Raw genomic sequence first — 20,091 nt, 5'->3', positions numbered from 1 at the left:
AGAACTCTGTGGGAAGCTAGAGAAGTGATTGCTGGGCCTCTTGCTGAAATATTCGTATCATCGATAGTCATAGGTAAGGTGCTGGATGACTGGAGGTTGGCTAACGTGGTACCACTGTTTAAGAAAGGAGGTAAGGACAAGCCAGGGAACTATAGACCAGTGAGCCTGACGTCAGTGGTGGGCAAGTTGTTGGAGGGAATCCTGAGGGACAGGATGTACATGTATTTGGAAAGGCAAGGACTGATTAGGGATAGTCAACATGGCTTCATGCATGGGAAATCATGTCTCACAAACTTGATTGAGTTTTTTGAAGAAGTAACAAAGAGGATTGATGAGGACAGAGCGATAGATGTGATCTATATGGACTTCAGTAAGGCGTTCGACAAGGTTCCCATGGGTGACTGGTTAGCAAGATTAGATCTCACTGAATATAGGGAGAACTAGCCATTTGGATACAGAATTGGCTCAAAGATAGAAGACAGAGGGTGGTGGGTGAGGGTCGTTTTTCAGACTGGAGGCCTGTGACCAGTGGAGTGATACAGAGGAATGCTGGCTCCTCTACTTTTTGTCATTTACATAAATGATTTGGATGCGAGCATAAGAGGTGTGGTTAGTAAGTTTGCAGATGACCCCAAAATTGGAGGTGTGGTGGACAGCGAAGAAAGTTACCTCAGATTATAACAGGATCTTGATCAGATGGGCCAATGGGCTGAGAAGTGTCAGATGGTGTTTAATTTAGATCAATGCAATGTGCTGCATTTTGGGAAAGCAAATCTCAGCAGGGCTCTTACACTTAATAATAAGGTCCTAGGGAGTGTTGCTGAACAAAGAGACCTTGGAGTGCAGGTTCATAGCTCCTTGAAAGTGGAGTCACAGGTAGATATGATAGTGAAGAAGGTGTTTGGTATGCTTTTCTTTTTTGGTCAGAGCATTGAGTACAGGAGTTGGGAGGTCATGTTGCAGCTGTACAGGACATTGGTTTGGTCACTGTTGGAATATTGCGTGCAATTCTGGTCTCATTCCCACCGGAAAGATGTTGTGAAACTTGAAAGGTTTCAGAAAAGATTTACAAGTATATTGCCAGGGTTGGAGGATTTGAGCTGTAGGGAGAGGCTGAACAGGCTGGGGCTGTTTTCCCTGGAGCGTCACCCCTCAGAGGCTGAGGGGTGACCTTATAGAGGTTTACAAAATTACGAGGGGCATGGATGGGATATATAGACAAAGTCTTTTCCCTGGGGTCGGGGAGTCCAGAGCTAGAGGGCATAGGTTTAGGGTGAGAGGAGAAAGATATAAAAGAGACCTAAGGGGCAACTTTTTCACACAGAGTGTGGTATGTGTATGAAATGAGCTGCCAGAGAAAGTGGTGGAGGCTGGTACAATTGCAACATTTTAAAAGCATTTGGATGGGCATATGAATAGGAAGGGTTTGGAGGAATATGGGCCGGGTGCTGACAGGTGGGACTAGACTGGGTTGGATCGAAGGGTCTGTTTCCTTGCTGTACATCTCTGACTCTACTTAGAAAAGGACAGGACCTTGGCTCTGGCACAGTTTTAGGGCAGCAATTTTGGATGAAGTCATGGGGTTTTCTGATGAAGGGTTGAAGTTTTGTTGTCCCAATCAATATACCTCTCTTTAAAATCCAATTAATCTGTCAATTACAAGGAGTGCAAAATAAATGCAATATGTTACCTACAGGCTGCCTCGTATTGAGGCCTAGCCATAACTTATTTACTTGCCTTGAAAATTAATAAGATTGCCTTCCAAGATAGTTAATGATATAGAGTTAAAGTTGGTATTTCAAACTATGAATGATAGATGGATTGCCTAATATAAGGAACCCACAACCAAATGTGGTTTTGGATTTACTTACTAAATCACCTCCACGTAAAATGCTGTCTCTATATAACAATAATATGTGCTCTCGATCTCAAATGGCATTTATACATTAATAATTTTCAAATTCATCTGCCAAGAAATCATACACTTATTTGAGGGTTATGCACAGAACAGATTTCTACATAATATTTATTTGAAAATACCAAACTAATTGCATTCATACAATCATTTATTTAATTACTCACACTGAAACTGAAACAAATTAAAACAATTTATTATTCAAAACATAATTTTTATAAGAAGTCAATAGTGTTTGAAAGATGATTTGCATCTGCAAAAATGACAAGATCTAATAATTAGAGAAGGCTGCATGGATTGAGGTAGTGGTATTACTAGATTTTATTCACTATGCTGCCTAAAATCTATTAGCATACAATTGGTGAAAAAACTGAGTCCTGAAGTATTCTTGAATATGAGAATGTCCTGAGCTTGTAACTGTCTCTCCAACAGAAATTTCAGCTGCTTGCCTCCTGCCTATCCTATCTCATTTAAATCAGCCATTTCTTTTGCATTCTTGCTGTATTATCATTGTTGCAGATACATTCTTAATAACGATGATGGTATTTGCTGAGGCAGGAGGAGGAAGAAGACGAAGTTATTGGAGAGTGCCTAGTAATAGCCATATGTCCTTTTTTTCTGTCTCCATCCCTATAGCTAAGGGTCTTTCACAGCATAAGTAAAAATTGTTCATGACCCCTGCAGAGTAATTCTATCTCCTTTAATCCTTCCTGCATCACCAAATTTTCCTACCTGTCAGCAGGACGCTTACTTAGCATGGAAGAGATTATGACAGGGCTCTGTCCTCAATGTTTGATGATCCCTGACCAGAAAAGTAAGTCTAGCATTAGGTTAATAGAGTCCTATTAGAATTACATCTGACACTGTAAATGGGTGGCACGGTGGCACAGTGGTTAGCACTGCTGCCTCACAGCGCCAGAGACCCGGGTTCAATTCCCGTCTCAGGCGACTCTGTGTGGAGTTTGCACATTCTCCCCGTGTCTGTGTGGGTTTCCTCCGGGTGCTCCAGTTTCATTCCACAATCCAAAAATGTTCGTTTTCTGGGGGGTTGATAGATGGCATCTAGATCTATGTATCACATAGATCTAGATGCCATCTATCAATCCCTCAGAAAATGAACAGGAAATGACATCACCACAAATCCCAGGAACCCCATCCAGCAGAAAGATATAAATAGAAAGCAGGAGATAACAGCTTCGCTTCACTTGGAGGTCGCCACTGATGATGTTACCTAGCCAGGTAATGAAACGTCTGGATATCAAACCTACAGCTCAGCGAGCAAACCTACACCCTAAGCCTCAACCTGAGCTACAAACCTTAACAAACCTTGCAAAAGTTTTGTTGAAAGACTTCATTAAACTAGTGTGTTTTTGGAGAATTGATTGTCATCTTGGCAAACAGCTTGGAAAATCAATTGTTCCTTCATTGAGCTAATCCAGCATCTTTTCCTTCACATTGGAGGATACATTGTCATCATAAGGAAGAATATAATGTTTCCGAAAGCAGATGAAAAGATTTCTATGGGGGAGATGATGTTTTGATATTCTCTTTAAGGATGAATATTATGGCTGCTTTTTGTTGAATTTCACTTGGTGAGACTTATGCTGTTTGTAGTTGCTCATTGCAGCAGTAAAATTGGACCAATGTTGTACCAATTATTGACTGGAACTACGCAAAGAAAGGTCCATTGCTTCATTTACTTTGGTCATGTCTCCACCTCGAACAATTTGTATGTCAGTCTTGAAGGTCACAAAGTAATAACTAACAACTTATTATTTCTTTAGACACAAACCCACACATATTGGCCTTACTCAATGCAGAACAAATCGCATCCTATTTACAATCCTGAAGTTAGTACAAATTCCATTGTTCAATGCACACCAACCCCAATCTTCTCACAATATACCATTGGGTTAAATACATAATACACATATGTCAATCCAAAATACTGGTCCATTGCATTGATACGGGTACAAATTCCACATAAGCTGGATTCCGTATAACCTCTGGTATAGCTTAAGACAGAAAACTGGAACCAAAAATGTGTCTTATTCTTATGTAAGTGTGCTGCCCTTCTCAGTTTTTGAACAAGTTTTCAATAACTCCTAATCAAAACCAGTGACATCACAAAATGTACAGACATAAATCATTGAATTAAAGCTAAATGCAAACAAAAATTCTATCCAACTGTGCAATAAAATTAAATCACCAGGATTTTTAAAGTTTTTATTTAAGTATGTTTTCAACAGACAAGCTTCATTTACAGTTTTTATCCTGTACAAAATTTACATATTGTTATATTCTACTACATCATTATTTTACTTGGTCATGCCTTTCTTCTGAAAGATACAAAGATTTACATAACATTTTTCATTGTCATAAATTACCATAGTAAAAAAACACATTTCAAACATTAAATATGTTTGGGAGTAAGAATTCAGTACTTTGCATGATATCACTTAAATAAATTGTCTCAGTGTTAATATTAATGTTGCAAACTGACAAATTGTTTTATTTATTATACGGCACACAGGCTGGCAATGTAACAGTTGCACATGCTGGGCCAGCTAGTGGCTCAGCAACTTCCCCTTCCAATTCTGTCCAAGTGGTTTTCTCAGGACTGTAACAAATTGTAGAAGATTTGTAGGCTCCCTGTAATATCAAACGTAACATTTCAAACTAACATGTATGCCATAGAATTTCAAAAAATTCATATTTATTCTGAGCCACATATTAACTTGAGTTAAATATTGATTTTTTTTTTGATTAGATTCCATTACAGTGTGGAAACAGGCCCTTCGGCCCAACAAGTCCACACCGACCCGCCGAAGCGAAACCCACCCATACCCCTACATTTACCCCTTACCTAACACTACGGGCAATTTAGCATGGCCAATTCACCTGACCCTGCACATCTTTTGGACTGTGGGAGGAAACCGGAGCACCCGGAGGAAACCCACGCAGACACGGGGAGAACGTGCAAACTCCACACAGTCAGTCGCCTGAGGCGGGAATTGAACCCGGGTCTCAGGCGCTGTGAGGCAGCAGTGCTAACCACTGTGCCACCGTGCCGCCCACACGGGCGCTGTATTGGGAACACTGAAGCTATTGCCTTTGTGTTTCTGTCACAAACTCTGCTCCTAAGCCACCAACTCCATCTTTCTTCTTGGCAATTATTTGAGATTCAAAGCTTTGGTGTCATACTTGGGTCGACAATGAAATTTACTCATATATTTGTATCATCATGAATGTCAGATAATACTACTTCAGCAACTTTGCCTGACTTAACTTCCACTTCAGCTCATCTGCTGTTGAAACTCTCATCCACTCCTCTGTTACCTCTAGATTTAATCACTATAATGCACTGCTGTTGATCTCATATGTTCTATATGTCAAGGCATAGATCTCAGGCGATCCAAAATCTGATGCTTGTGTTCTAACCTTGCACCATAATGCATATACCTAAAACCACTTCACTTACCCATCTACATTGGTTCTCAGTTAACCAACACTTCTGGCCTGTTGATGACACATTGGGAGATGGGAGGGCTGGCAATAAGGTGAATGCATTGGAGGGACTTTTGGAATAAATGACCGGGAAGAGGCTTTTGTGCCTCTTGAATGTGCTCTTCTATCACGGCTGATCATCTGCCTCAATAACATTATTATGCTCTATACACTGATATTATTAGTATCAGAAAACTATTGATCTCTGTCTTGAACATATGCAATTGCTCTATTTCCACAATCATCTAGGATGGAGAATTCAAAAAACTTCATTAGCTTGAGTGAAGAACTTCCTACTGATCTCAGTCCTAAAAAGCCTTCCTTTTATTCTGAGGCTGTCTCCTGGTTCTACCTCTTAAGCCCTTCATGAACTTTGTAAGTTTTAATAAAATCACACCTCATTCTTCAAACTTTAGAGAATATATGCCTAGTCTCTTTTACCACTAAAGGATAATCCAGGAAATCAGAGTGATGAACTTCTGTTGAAATCCTTTTAAAATAAATACATCATTCCCTAGTTTAACGGGACCAAATCTGCATCATGTACCCTTAAGTGAGACCTCACCAAGGTTCTATACATTTGAAACAAAAGATTTGCACTCTTGTAACCAAAGTCTCATGTCATATAGGCCAGCCTTCCCAATTGCTTGCTGAACCTGCATGTTAGCTTTCAGTGACTTTAATGAACTTCAGCCCCTTGGGCCTGCTCTACCATTCAATAGAATCATGGCTGGTCCAACATTTCTCACATCCACTTTTCTACTCTTTCACAATCATCCTTGATTCCCCTCCTGATCAAGAATGTATCTCAGCCTTAAAGATACACAATGATGCTATCCCCATAGCTCCCTGTGACTCTGTGGGTGACTTTGCCAAACAACTTATTCCTGTTCTTACTCCTTGTGCTCTTAGGGCCAGTAACATTCACACCACACAATGACCATTTCCAATAAGAGAGATCCTAACCATCACACCTTGGTATTGAGAGGCATTGCTATTGCAGAATAACCTAAGAGAAAGTGAGGACTGCAGATGCTGGAGATCAGAGTCAAGAGTGTGGTGTTGGAAAAGCAAGAAGGTCAAGCAGCATCCAAGGAGCAAGAGAATCGATGTTTTGGGTAAAAGCCCTTCATCAGGGATTCCTGCACCACACTCTCGAATGCAGAATAACCCCCTATCCACATCCTGGGTGTTACCATTGACCAAAAACTGAACTTTACTACCCAAATATTGTGGCTACAATAGCAGGTCAAAGGCTAGGAATCTATTGTGGGTAATTCATCTCCTGACTCACCAAATCTTTCCACCATTGACAATATACAAGTCAAAAGTGTGACAGAATACTCCCAACTTGCCTGAATGGGTACAACTCTAACAAGACTCAAGAACTTGCCAGCATCCAGGATAAAGTAGCCCATTTGATTGGTACGACATCCACAAACATTCACTCACTCCATCACCTATATTCAGTCACGGCAATGTATAACATGTAGAAATGCACTGTAGAAATTCACCAAGCTCCTTTGATAGTATCTTCCAAACCCTCAACTATTTCCATCTAGAAGAATGAGGCAGCCGGAACACCATCACGTGCAATTTCATCTCCAAGTTACTCATCATCCTGATTTGAAAATTTCTACAGTGTTGTTGTATCAAATTCCTGAAATTCCCTTCATAGCAGCATTGTTGGTCTACCTACACCAAAAGGACTAACAGTTCAAGAAGGTAGCTCATAACCACTTTCTAAAGAACAAATAGTGATCAGCAATAAATGTTGGTCCAACCTAATGAAACCTACATCCCCGAATGAAAAATAAACAAAAACAAATTCTCAAGAAGGTTCCCTAAAAGGGTCCCTTAGACCAAGATTTTGGTCATCCATCCTAATAGCTCCTTATGTGTCTTAGTGTTATATTTTGTTTCATAATTAGCCCTGTGTAATACCTTGGGAAAACATATTATTGTTGTTGATTTTACATATTGACCACAGGTCACTTGCTTGCTAAACTAAAAATGGTATTTTATCATTCTTGTACAGGATATTCAGCTGATCACAGTAAATATTTTTATATTATCTAAGTAACTTCCAAGTATAAACAGTTGAGCCATTGTTTGGTGGCTTCTAAAGTTGAAGTGTTGCATGAGTTACTCATAGGGAAGGTTACTCCATGTGTAACTCGTGGTGAGCGTTTTGGAGTGCTGCAGCAGTGCAAATCAGAAGATTGCAGTTTGAGATTATTCCTTGTGCTGATATGAAGGCAGGGTATCCATTTTTTCCAACAGTGTTGATCTGGAGGGTCATTGCTCACCAGTGACACCATAAAGCAGCTTAGTAGAGAGAATGACGTTTTAAAGAACATATCACATCAGATCCTTTTAACTTTCTTTGTAAAATGGGGAGGTTTTATTAGAATTCATCTTTACTAAGAAAGGAGTGATTAATAAGGTGAATGCATCCTTTGAAGTACCTTTTCAAAATTGCCCTTTCTTTGTAATATAGAGCAAAACATCATTATGGGCCATAGAAGGTCATGAAATGAAATGAAAAAGTCTGGTAAACCTTTCAATGATAGATGTTCTTGCAGTTTATAAAATGAATTTTGCAGATGTTCTATATTCTTATATATTTTACACTTCTACCTCCAAAACATATTGTGCTCACCTGCTTTTAAAGGCTTCTGAAAGTCATCAACATTTCTGCACACAGGCAACATTTGATGCATTCATGTATTCTCAATCATTTGGTAATACTGTCAAACAACACTAGATGGTGCAAAGTATACAGTTTTTAAAAAAAATTCAAAAAGGATTTCTTGTTATTATTTTCTTATGAATGCAAGGCTATGAAAAGGCCTTCTAGATTGTTCCTCCACTAGTTTTTGTTATTTACAATAATGCCCTTGGGTTTACACTGGGTACTTTGGAGGGCAGTGAAGAGTCAACCGTATTGCTATGGTTTTGGAGTTACATGTAGGCCAGATAAGGCTGGCAGATTTCCTTTCCAAAAAGCAACAATGAACTAGGTGATTTTTTAAAATAATTATAACTTCATGATCTTCATTCCTGATGAATTAGGAATTTATTAATTATGTTTAAATTCCACCAGTTCCTATGGGCCTAGTGGGGTTTGATCTCATGCTTCCAGAGCATCAGCCTGGATATCTGGATTACTAGTCCAATGACAATACCGGTATACTACATATCCCCAATTATATTAATAATACCAGCCTTATTGTAATTTATGCTATTAACATTATAAAGAGCTCCAAATTCCTTTAGGTTATTTGAAGTAACATAACAGACTTATCTAAAGAATTAGCTTGAAACACATTATCTAAATGTACAACTATTATCTTTAGCAAGCAAGTGACCTGTGGTCAATGTGTAAAATCAACAACAATAATATATAGCACCTTCAACTTAATAAATTTTCCCATAGGGCTAATTATGAAACAAAATGTAACACTAAGACACATAAGGAGCTATTAGGGTGGATGACTAAAATCTTGGTCTAAGAGGCCCTTTTAGGGAATCTTTAGTGTGTGCTACACCATTAGAGTATTTAAAGATTGGGTTCAGACTTCAACGATTCTGGACAAACCATTTGCTTTGGGGCTGGGGCAGAAAACCTTCCCCTTAAACTGCACGATAACTAGGAGAATGGGCAGAGACGAAATAGTAAGGAAATCAGCTAGGGGTGAAGGAGTTTGAGGAGCAGTTCTACTTTCTGAAAATCTGATCAGATTTTAATGTCCTTGGCAGCAAGGTTAGAGTTATGGAGGATGCCAGGCTTGGACAGTCTGATTACGACTGGGGTGAAAAGATTTTTGGAGTGCCTTGTCATTCCCACCATCTCGCCCCAGTACTAAGTGAGGCCTAGAAGTAGCCAATTAATTTCCACTTGACTACCTGATTTAAGCACTGGGCAGGAGAGCCACCATGTGTGAAACCTGAACAGGGAATAATTGTCAGATTTGCTTAAGTGTTCCTGAGGGGTTGGCATGGGTGGTTGGGGTTGGACCCTGACAAGGGGATCTGCCATCAGGAAAGAGGAAGGCTGCTAAAAGCCACGCTTTTTCTTTATCTTAAACCACCTCCTGCAACCTCCATTCTGCAGCCTCTATTCCACCATCTCTCACCTTTGACATGGGGTCCTTTTGGATACTAAAACCTTCGGTGAATTATCAAGTGTGATACACTTCTCTGTTGCATTGAAAATGCTGTCATGAAATTTGCAACCTGCAACTTCAATGATGGCATTGCCAATGATTGCAAAGATTCCTGATGCCATGTTTCTTTTTCCATTCTTATGGTTACTTTCATTCAGGAGCAGTGCTAATTCCAATATTCCTGTATTGTTGGCCATTATTGCATTGGGGAGGTCACTGTGGTTCTACATTTCGAAGGATCTCAATATATTTGAATCTCTCGCTGAAAAGCAGGACTGGAGGCAGTATGTGGCTTCAGGTAGGCTACTCCAAGGTGTAGGCTGTCACTTACTGCGCATATGACTTTGTGGGTGCCACGTATTACCCATAGATATATCACAAGTGGAAGGGGTTCCACATACTTGAAGTAGAATGGTGTGTGATCAAATGCAGTGAATCATGGAAGTCAATTTCTGGTATCCTGTCAGCAATCACAATACCTTCATTCTGCAGCAGTTCACCATAGCACATGTATTTTAGCTATCACAGCAAATCTGAGGGTGACTACCAGGTGACAAGAGCTACCATTTGACATGGTGCATGATACTGGTGTACAACCTCTGGGTGGCATGAATGCAATGAAAGTCATGATTCAACATAAAACTCAGAGGGGGAGTGCCATTACAGTGATTAAACAGTGCATAGAACGCTCTGGGGAAGCCCTGCAGTATTTGATATTACAGTGGTCTGGATCTGTGGGGATCTGCTGCATACTGCTAATGTCACCATCATGAAGGATCGGTGCTGTTGAAGATGAGCTGGGACAGGAGGAAAACAAAAAAAATGGAGCTTGCAACCAACACAAGCTTTTCTGGAAATACTCAGCAGATCGTGCTGTATCTATGGATAGACGAACTGAATGAATGTTTCAGGTTGGTGATCTTATCAGAACCCTGTTATAAATGAGCTGTCTGCGATTGTGATTGCCTTATCTGACTGACATACCAGTAAACGGAAAAGCAATTCCCCGTTCACTAACAGTCTCACACCTTATTTTTGCTGTCATGGCAGTCAACTGTCTGAAAATCTAACTTGAAAACAAATTAATACAAACATGCTGAACAAAATTTACAAATCGCATTATATAATCCTATGAATTAAATCTTGGATTTGTCCATTATATTTTAATCTACAAATGCACAAGTGTTCAGGTTACACACCTCTGGAACAGGCAGTGAATGAACATTGGTCTCTTGCGCCACAACAGCCCTCAAGCTTGCACTTAGTGTTCCTGACTGCTGGATATCCCAAAGGGTTTTATAGTCAACGAAGTACTTTCGAAGTGTAGTTACTTTTATGTTTTATATTCGTTCACTGGATGTAGGCATTGCTGGCAAAGCCTGCATTTATTTCCCATCCCTAACTATCCTTTGGAAAATTGACGTGGATCTGCTGTGGTCCATGTCGAGTGTGTACATCCATGGTGTTACCAAAGGAAGGAGTTCTAGGATCTTTACCCAGTGACTGTGAAGGAATGGTGATTACATTTCCAAATTTGAATGATGAGTGGCTTGGGTGGAAACTTGCAGATGGTGGGGCTTCCAGATTTCTGCTGCTCTTGTCATTCTGGGTCATAGATCATGGACTTGGAAGGTGTTGCCAAAGGAGCATTATTGAGTTGTTGCATTGCATCTTACAATGTACGCCACCGCCTCTGTACATTGCTGGTGGAGGCAGTGAATGGTGAATGTGTTGGATGGCATGCCAATCAAATGGGCTGCTTTCCTGGGTGGAGTTGAGCTTCTTGTGTTGTTAGAGCTGTACTCATCCAGGCAAGTGGGGAGTATTACATCATATTCCTGACTGGTGTCTGGTAGGTTATGGACAAGTGTTGAAGAGTCAGGGGGAGAGTTATTCTCTATAGAATTTCTCGTCTTAAAAACATGAAAAATAGGAGCAGGAGGATGCTATTTGGCCCTTTGAACCTGCTCCGCCATTCATCACAACTCAATAGCCTAATCCTGCTTTCTCCCATAATCTTTGATTCCATTCGCCCCAAGTGATATATCTCACTGCCTCTTGAATACATTCAATGCTTGGAATCAACTACTTGCTGTGGTAATAAATTCCACAGGCTCATCACTCTTTGAGTGAAGAAGTGCCTCCTCATCTCCATCCTAAATGGTCCACCCTGAATCCTTAGACTGTGATCCCTAGTTCTGGATGCACCCACCATTGGGAACGTCCTCCCAGCACTTAGCTTGTCTAATCCTGTTAGAATTTTATGGTCTCGATGACATCCCCCTCCTCCTCCTCCCCCCCACTCATCTGAACTCCAGCGAAACAATCCTAACCTAGTCAATCTCTCCTCATACGTCAGTCCCACCATCCCTGTAATTAGCCTGGTAAACATTTACTGCACTCCCTCGAGAGAAAGACCATTGTTCTTCAGAAAAGGAGACCAAATCTCCACACAATTCCCTAGGCCCTGTATAACTTCAACAGCCCATCCCTGGTGCTGTAATTGAAACTTCTCACAATGAAGGCCAACATATTATTCACCTTCTTTACTGCCTGCTGCACCTGCTTGCTTACTTTTAGCGACTGGTGCACACTCCCCTCTCCCAATTTACAGCTATTCAGGTAGTAATCTGCCTTCTTATTTTTGCTTCCAAAGTGAATAGCCTCTGATTTATCCAAATTATACTGCATCTACTATCGATTTGCCCAACCTGTTCAGATCATGCTTTCTCTGACCTTTTCTTCTAACAACAGTACTTGAATGGTCAAGTTCAGTTTCTGGTAATTGTTAACCCCTAAGGGTGTTATCGTGAGGCATTCAGCAATGATAATATCATTGAATTTCATGGGCAATGCTTGCATTTCTTGTTGGAGATGTCATTTGTGTAGTGTAGATATTGCTTGTCAGCTACATTACAAGGCTGAATGTAGCCCAGGTATTGCTGCATATGGACATTGACTGCTTTAGTATCTGAGGAATTTCAAATTGTGCTATACATCAGCAAACATCCTCCCTCAGCTTTTGCGACCTGAATGGAAAAGTATTGGTGATGCGGCTGAAGATTGTTAAGCCATTACACAATCATGAGGAATGCCCTCTGGCTAAGATGATAGACTTCCAACAACCACAGCCATCCTCATTTGTGCTGGGTATGACTATAACTTATGGAGAATTTTACACAATTCCCATTGAAACCAGTTATGTTAGGGCACCTTGAGACCAAATTTGGTCAAACTTGATTTTGCCAAATTTGATATCAAGAGCAGTCATCACCTCTTCCCCTCAAGATCAGCTCTTTTGTTCATTATGGAATAAAGTCTGTGAGATCAGGATATGAGTGTGCTGATGTGACTCAGTGAGCCTCAGTGAGCAGGGTACTGGTGAGTTAGTGCTGTTGATAATCAGGAGTAGGTTAATTGGCTGTGTTGGATTTTTCCTGTTTTTATGTGAACAGGATAAACCTACGCAATTTTCCATATTCAGATAGTTGCAAGTGTTGTAACTGTATGGGAACAGCTCAGTTAGGTGTGTGACTAGTTCTGGAATATGTGACTTCAGTACTATTGCCAGAAAGTAGTCAGGATTATTGCCTTGCAGTATCTGGTATCTTTAGCTGTTTCTTATGTGGAGTGAATTGAATTAGCAGAAGGATGGCATCTGTGATGCTGGGGATCTCCGAAGGCCAAGATAGATCGTACACTCAACAATTTGGATTCAAAATCTTGGGCTACAGCGCTATATTTTGCACTGCTGTGGGCTGATGTGCTAGGTTCCTTCACCATCGAGGATGGGGATATTCATGAGACCTCCCTCCTTTCCATGAGTTTGCAGAGTTTCCATCTGATCCATTGGTTGTAGAATCACTTTTCACCAGTGCATGTTCCTTGCCTTATTTGCCATGTAAATAGTCTTGCATTGTTGGTTCACTAATTTGACCTTAAGATAATCATCACTTTGCTTTCTTAGAAATAAGAGGAATTGGACACTATCTAGCCAATCTGAGAATGGTCATGTGCTTTTCATAGATTGGCAATCCAATTGGAGTTCAGGAGGCCTTTACTGTAAAGGGATTGTGGTTAGCAAAGCAGCTAGTCTTACTTAAATGCATGTAAACAAATATCCTGAGCACTCTCTGAATGCAAATGAAACTGAAACTCTATCATGTATATTTAAAATGAGAGTCAAAATTAAAGTTATGTATTCTTATGTCCACTTTGGAATCCCAAATTCGAAACAGCATTAATAATAATAATACATCATGAGCTTTAATTCCAGGAGTCATAGGATCCATATGTCCACATGAGTGCAAAGTGTAGATGTACACATCTAGTCAGTGGTGTCTAGTTGGTCCAAGAGTAGGCATGGTAATGTGATGAGACTGTTAATTTACTGGTACTGACTTGAATGGATGAAAGATCAAGGAGGATAATGGCTATGGTACATATAGGGGCATCTGAAGTAGCAGTTGAATGATGACTGAGACAATCATTCTGTGATTGCAACAGCCAGATATCCACTCTAATTAACCTATCAGGAATTTGTGCCATCTAGTTTCTCACTAGAGGAGAGGAGCATAACGTGGGTTGGATATTAATGTAATGCAAATACAAGGAAATAATATAATTGCGACTAATGGTGAGATTCTGAAGTCATTATTTAAGTGGGTGGGGATTTGGGAGTTTCTCCATCAGGAATCTGTTTGTCATTCGTACTGTATTGTTTTCCCACAATGTTTCGCACACCTGGGGCAGGAAAACTCTACTCCAAGAGTTCCCATGTCAAATGAATTTTAGAATCACTTCCAGACCCAGTGTACCTTTTAAGATATGGAGGGCTGGCTTAAACTGTGCTGGCCTCTCATTATTTTGTGTAGCTTGCCGGGTGTGCTATCAGCATTACCTGCATTATTTAAATGAGCTGACTCCACAAAGTTTGGGTGTTGCCTACCTAGGAAGCAACAAATGTCAGAGTAACCCGCTGGTGTATTCAAGAGTTCAGACTCAAACCACAGATTCTGACTGTTCCATAACAATTTATCCCAGCTGGATGCTGTGTGAATATGTAAGTTCAGTTCTGTAAGAAGATATCTAAAATGTGGTGACTCTAATGATTTATTTGGTTCTCAATTCCTGCTTTTAGATACTTAGACCATTAATGCAATTGCTATAAACAGCAAAAACCAACTAACTAAAGACTTACTATTTAGGAATGCTAATTTTGAGCATCTGGTTTTGAAGTAATCACAAGAGCATTACATTGGAGGTCGATTTCTGTTTCTTTGAAACAAAAGATCTGAATGCCAATTCATAGATCTATCGCCAGTCAAATAATGGAGGATGTAGTACTTACCCATACCAAACTAATAAATCCATGTCAAACTTAATCTTTCCTTTGAGATAAATCTAGTACAGAAACTGATATTTCTGAACTTTATGATAGCAGTCAGGATAGAGTATTAATTTTCAAGTTTCATCATTTGTTTTTTTGGAAATACTTGGGACCTTTCTAATATTAAATGCTTTTAAAAAAACTGACTTTGGACTGCTGTAATAACCTGGCCAGATTGAACTGATCTTCATGAAACTATCAATGAATAAGGCTTAGTCGAAACTGAAACAGTCAAAATATGTCATTGACATGACTCAACCAATCACTCCGATCTATATTTCCTATTTCATTTACACTTTTCTGGAAGTTTCATATGTTGGGATGAAAGACTCATCTGCAGACATCTCTCTTAAAACAACAATTAAACCAGATATGGGAATACATAAATGAAATATATCTCAGGCAACTATTTTTGGGCACAGCACAGTGAAGAAATGTATTTGTAATAACAGAACTGGAAAGTTTTCTTGCTATCACTCTCTCAACAAGCACGCAGGTGAAACATCCATTCACCAATGGAAAAAGGAATTTTATTTGCTAATGCAGAGGATACAAATCATTAAATAAACAACTTTGGTCTTAGGTTAAACACCTGAAGGACTTTAGGAATTTCAAAACTATAAATTCTTGATCTTTCTTTTCATGATATATGGTCTTGTCTTTTAAGCTTTATATCTATTTGTCACATTTAATTTTTTTTTCTAGAGTGGTAAGAAATAAAATCCCCTTTCACTGAAAATCTTGTAATTTGCTCAGTAACTTTGACAAGAACTAAGTTTTAATTGAAGTGTGCTATAGTAGCAAGCTAAAACAAAATTAAAATGTTTGTAGTGGCCAACTTAGAGTTTCTACAAAGATAGGAAACCATTTACCTTCTTACCCAGTTGCAACATCTTCTCCACTGGCTACATCAATCAGTCTAAATAAGTAGCAACTTAAATAATTGAGTGGAAGATACTTTTCATAACAGAAACACATATCAAAAGAATAAACTTGAAATTTTAAGTTGAAAGGCATAATTTCAATGCATGTTACCGCATCTGGAAACAGGAGAAAATTAGCAATATTTTAAACTGACAATGAAGCACTAATTTGATTTTGACGTGCGCATTTGCAGTTATTGGTAGCAAACTACAGGTAATGATAGAAAGGCTAGCTATTGTACAGAGCGATGCTGCCTTACATGTCATTTTCTAATTGCCCAATGCAGTTATTATGAAATATCATAAGAATATTGAATCAAATTTGCCTCACCATACTCCAGCTGTAGCCACCAACAAGGTAAATATTGTCATCTAGCACTGCACAGCCTGGACCACTGCGACCTTCTAAGATAGGCGTCTGGAGAATGTTCCATTGGTCACCCTTAGGATCATAACATTCAACGAGCATAACATCAAGATGTGAGAAACCTAGACCAAAAGAAGCAATTGCAATCAAAATAATGAGTTGGGAACTGTTTAGCTTAATACAATTATTGTCATAGCTGCTTACTTTAAGCCTGCACCTAAGATAAAAAGTGTGTAAATTACACCAGGCTGACCTACGCTGATGTCCAATTTAGTAATAAGCGTTCACTTAAACAAGAAGAGACAGTATGACAATTACCTACAATTTTAAAAAGCAACCAGAAATTTGATGGAGGAGGTCCTTAGTGTGTTAAGTGCACAAAAATCATAAATGTGGCCTTAATCAAGCATTTATGATTCAAATACTCAAAATATATAAAATATGTCTTTCCCCAGCTGTCTTCTACTGCAGAGTTGACATGTTCAAAATTTTCAACTTATGCTGTGTATTGCTGGAAGGAGAGTGGAAGGACATGTGTCTGAAGTGACTTTATCTATTTGTATAGAAATCAGTTCTTTGACCACCAAGTAAAAAAGCTAGGAATAATATTGCAAACTCTGACCTATCTGGATGTGTGCCTAAATTGAATAAAAAAGCATGGATTTTTTCACCAGTTCACAGGCCAATGTTGTTTTAATGTTATAATCAACATCCCCCTTAAGCTGTTTGGCTGCACCCTACAATTCCTGCACAGGCAATTCACAAGTTAGATGACCACAAAGAAATAATTAAAATGTCAGTGCAAGTAAACAACTCAATATTCACCTTAAACACAAGTTAGAGGGTATACTGATTGGCTCCTGTTTACCCTGCATACTCTTTCTTGATCATATCTGAGGGCTTGTGCCAAAATTGACAGAGTAGTCTCACAGACTAGTGAATCAACGGCCTGACATTGCCTGTAAGGTATGATTCTGAAAGTATGGCTATGCCCCACTAGTTCATGGGTATGCACTGTCTCACCAGCAGGATAGACCCACCCCCGATGGTGGCTCAGTATTATACAGTCAGGAAAACTTTGCCCTGGGAGTTCTCAATATTGACTGTAGAATTTATGAAATCTAGTTATCAAGCCAAACATAGGGAAGAAAACCACCTGTTCATTACCACCTACTTCATCCGTGTGGGCGGCACGGTGGCACAGTGGGCGGCACGGTGGCACAGTGGTTAGCACTGCTGCCTCACAGCGCCTGAGACCCGGGTTCACTTCCCGCCTCAGGCGACTGACTGTGTGGAGTTTGCACGTTCTCCCCGTGTCTGCGTGGGTTTCCTCCGGGTGCTCCGGTTTCCTCCCACAGTCACAAAGATGTGCAGGGTCAGGTGAATTGGCCATGCTAAATTGCCCGTAGTGTTGGGTAACGGGTAAATGTAGGGGTATGGGTGGGTTTCGCTTCGGCGGGTCGGTGTGGACTTGTTGGGCCGAAGGGCCTGTTTCCACACTGTAATGTAATCTAATCTAATCTAATCTAATCTAAATCCCCCTGCCCCCTCAGCTGATGAATTGACACTTTCCCATATTAAACACCAATTTGGAAAAAATATTGAAGGTAGCTAGAGCACAGAAAGTACTCTAGCTGGTGAATTTCAATGTGTATTGACAAAAGTGGATTATGGGCCCCGACAATATTTTGGTAATGATACTGAACACTTGTGCTCCAAAGCTAGTCATGCTCCTGGCCAATCTGTTGCAATCTAGATATAACACAGGCATCTACCTCAATACGGAAAATTGTCTTGTGCACAAAGAGCAGGACAAGTCCAATCTGCCCAGTTACTGTCCCATCATTTTCCACTCTCTTTAACAGCAAAGTGGATAAGTTCAGTGACGGTGCTATCAAGTTGTACTTGCAAAGGAATAATATGCTCATTAATTATGAGTTCAGCTTGTGCCAGGGCCACTGTCTGACTTCATTAAAGCCTTGGTCCATACATGGACAAATGAGCTTGAGTTCCAGATGTGAGGTGAGTGTGACTGATGTTGACATCAAAGCGGAATTTGGCTGAGGCAAAACTCGAGTCAATGGGAATCAGGGAAGAACTCTCCTCTGGTTGGAATCATATCTAGCACAAAGGAAGATGGTTGTGGTTTCTGGAGGTTAGATGGGGATGACTGCACATTGTTCAGTACCATTCATGACTCCTCGGATACGGAGGCAGACCATTTCATATGCAGCAAGACCTGGACAGCTCCAGACTTGGACTGATAACTGGCAAGTAACTATCACGCCACATTTGTGCCATGCAATGACCATCTTCAGCAAGTGAGAATCTCACCATCTTCCCATGACACTACCATTGCTGAATCTCCCACTACCACCATCCTGGAGGTTACCACTGTGAACTGGACCAGTTATGTAAATACTGTAGCTACAAGACCACACCAGAGGCTAGGAATTCTGCATCAAGTAACTCACCTCATATCTACTAAAGCCTGTTCAGCATCTATGAGTACAATCAGGAATGTACCTGGATGGGTGCAGCTCCAGCAACACTCAACACCATCCAGGACAAAGCACCTTGCATGACTGGTAGCCCATTCACCACCTCCAACATTCATTCTCTTTACCACTGTAGTGCAGTGGCAGCAGTATGTAGTATCAACAAGAGGTGTTGCTGTAACCCACCCATGCTCCTTCTAAATGTATGATCTCTATCAGTCAGAATGACAAGGCAAGTTAATATATAGGAAAATCACCATTTTTAAAATCCCCATCAAGCCATATAACATCTTAACTTGGAAATATATCACTTACTCCTTCACTGTTGTCAAATCAAAATCCTGAAATTTCCTTGCTAACGATATTAAGGACATACCAACACCTCAAGAACTGTAGTTCAAGAAGGCAACTCACCACTATCGTTTCAAAAGCTGTTAGGGTTGGGCAATAAATATTGTCTCGGGCACCAACATCCACATCCCATTAATAAATTTTTAAATAAAGGCTTTAAAAATGTAAAGCAACTAATTATGGAGCTGAAATGATGCATAAGTAAAAGTGAAGTAAACAATGAGAAAGATAATAACATAATCCAGGAAAGTGGAAAGTGGTGAAATGGGCAGACATGTGAAAATCAGCCATGATCTTATCGAATGACAAAACAGGTTTGAAGGGCTGTTCCTTGCTTGTACGTAGTATCAGTAGCAGCAATGTCTGTGCAATTCTTGTCGAGGCAAAGTCCCATCTTCACATTGTGTTTTGTGGCACTACAACTGTGCTAAATGGGTTTAATTTTGATCAGGTTTGATATCTTAACACTGGGCATTCATGAGGCAGAGGGGAAATAAATAGTCATTCCTTCACTAGCTAGATCAAAATCCTGGAACTGAACCTTAATGACACTGTGAGGTTATCCACAACTAATGGTTCAAGAAGGTGGCTCACCACCATCTTTTCAACAGCAACCATGGATGGGCATTAAATGCTGGCCCAGCCAGCAACATCCACATCCGAGGAATGATTTAAATTGCTGTTAATGTGTAAAATGTGCTTTCAATAATTAAATTGATTAGGTGCTCTTTCAGATAATATGCTAAGCTTGGAGTACACAATTTAAGTATATTAATTATAATGAAGTGCCAAAGCAGAGATATCTGTTTGTGTATGTGTATTAGTAAATAAAGCAGGCAGGGCAGGTATAGAGTTGTTAAAGTATACAGTGCTTTAGTATCCATAAGCAGAGGCATGGAGTACGAGAGCATGGAGGTAATAATGAACATTTATAAGTTACTGGCTAAAAATCACTTCAAGGATTGTGTAGAG

General features: G+C 39.9%; 1 protein-coding gene across 2 annotated transcripts in view; it reads right to left on the bottom strand.

Annotated features, from left to right (window-relative positions):
* Positions 1-3,860: 3,860 nt before the first annotated feature.
* klhl14 (kelch-like family member 14) overlaps positions 3,861-20,091 on the bottom strand; it is a 220,675-nt gene continuing 204,444 nt past the window's right edge. The window contains exons 7-8 of one of the 2 annotated variants that reach the window (XM_043688270.2): positions 16,235-16,392; positions 3,861-4,567 (exon numbers count right to left, since the gene is read on the bottom strand). In XM_043688270.2, coding sequence (XP_043544205.1) covers positions 4,427-4,567; positions 16,235-16,392 — 299 coding nt within the window. In that variant the 3' untranslated portion in view covers positions 3,861-4,426. The remainder of the gene's footprint in view (positions 4,568-16,234; positions 16,393-20,091) is intronic. The other variant, XM_043688269.2, reaches the window with a different exon arrangement.

Source organism: Chiloscyllium plagiosum, unplaced genomic scaffold (assembly GCF_037043375.1).
Source record: "Chiloscyllium plagiosum isolate Xiang-an unplaced genomic scaffold, Cpla_swu_hap1 HiC_scaffold_4, whole genome shotgun sequence".
NCBI lineage: Eukaryota > Metazoa > Chordata > Chondrichthyes > Orectolobiformes > Hemiscylliidae > Chiloscyllium > Chiloscyllium plagiosum.
Note: the sequence above shows the minus strand (reverse complement) of the source record. Positions and strands in the feature narration are given on the sequence as shown.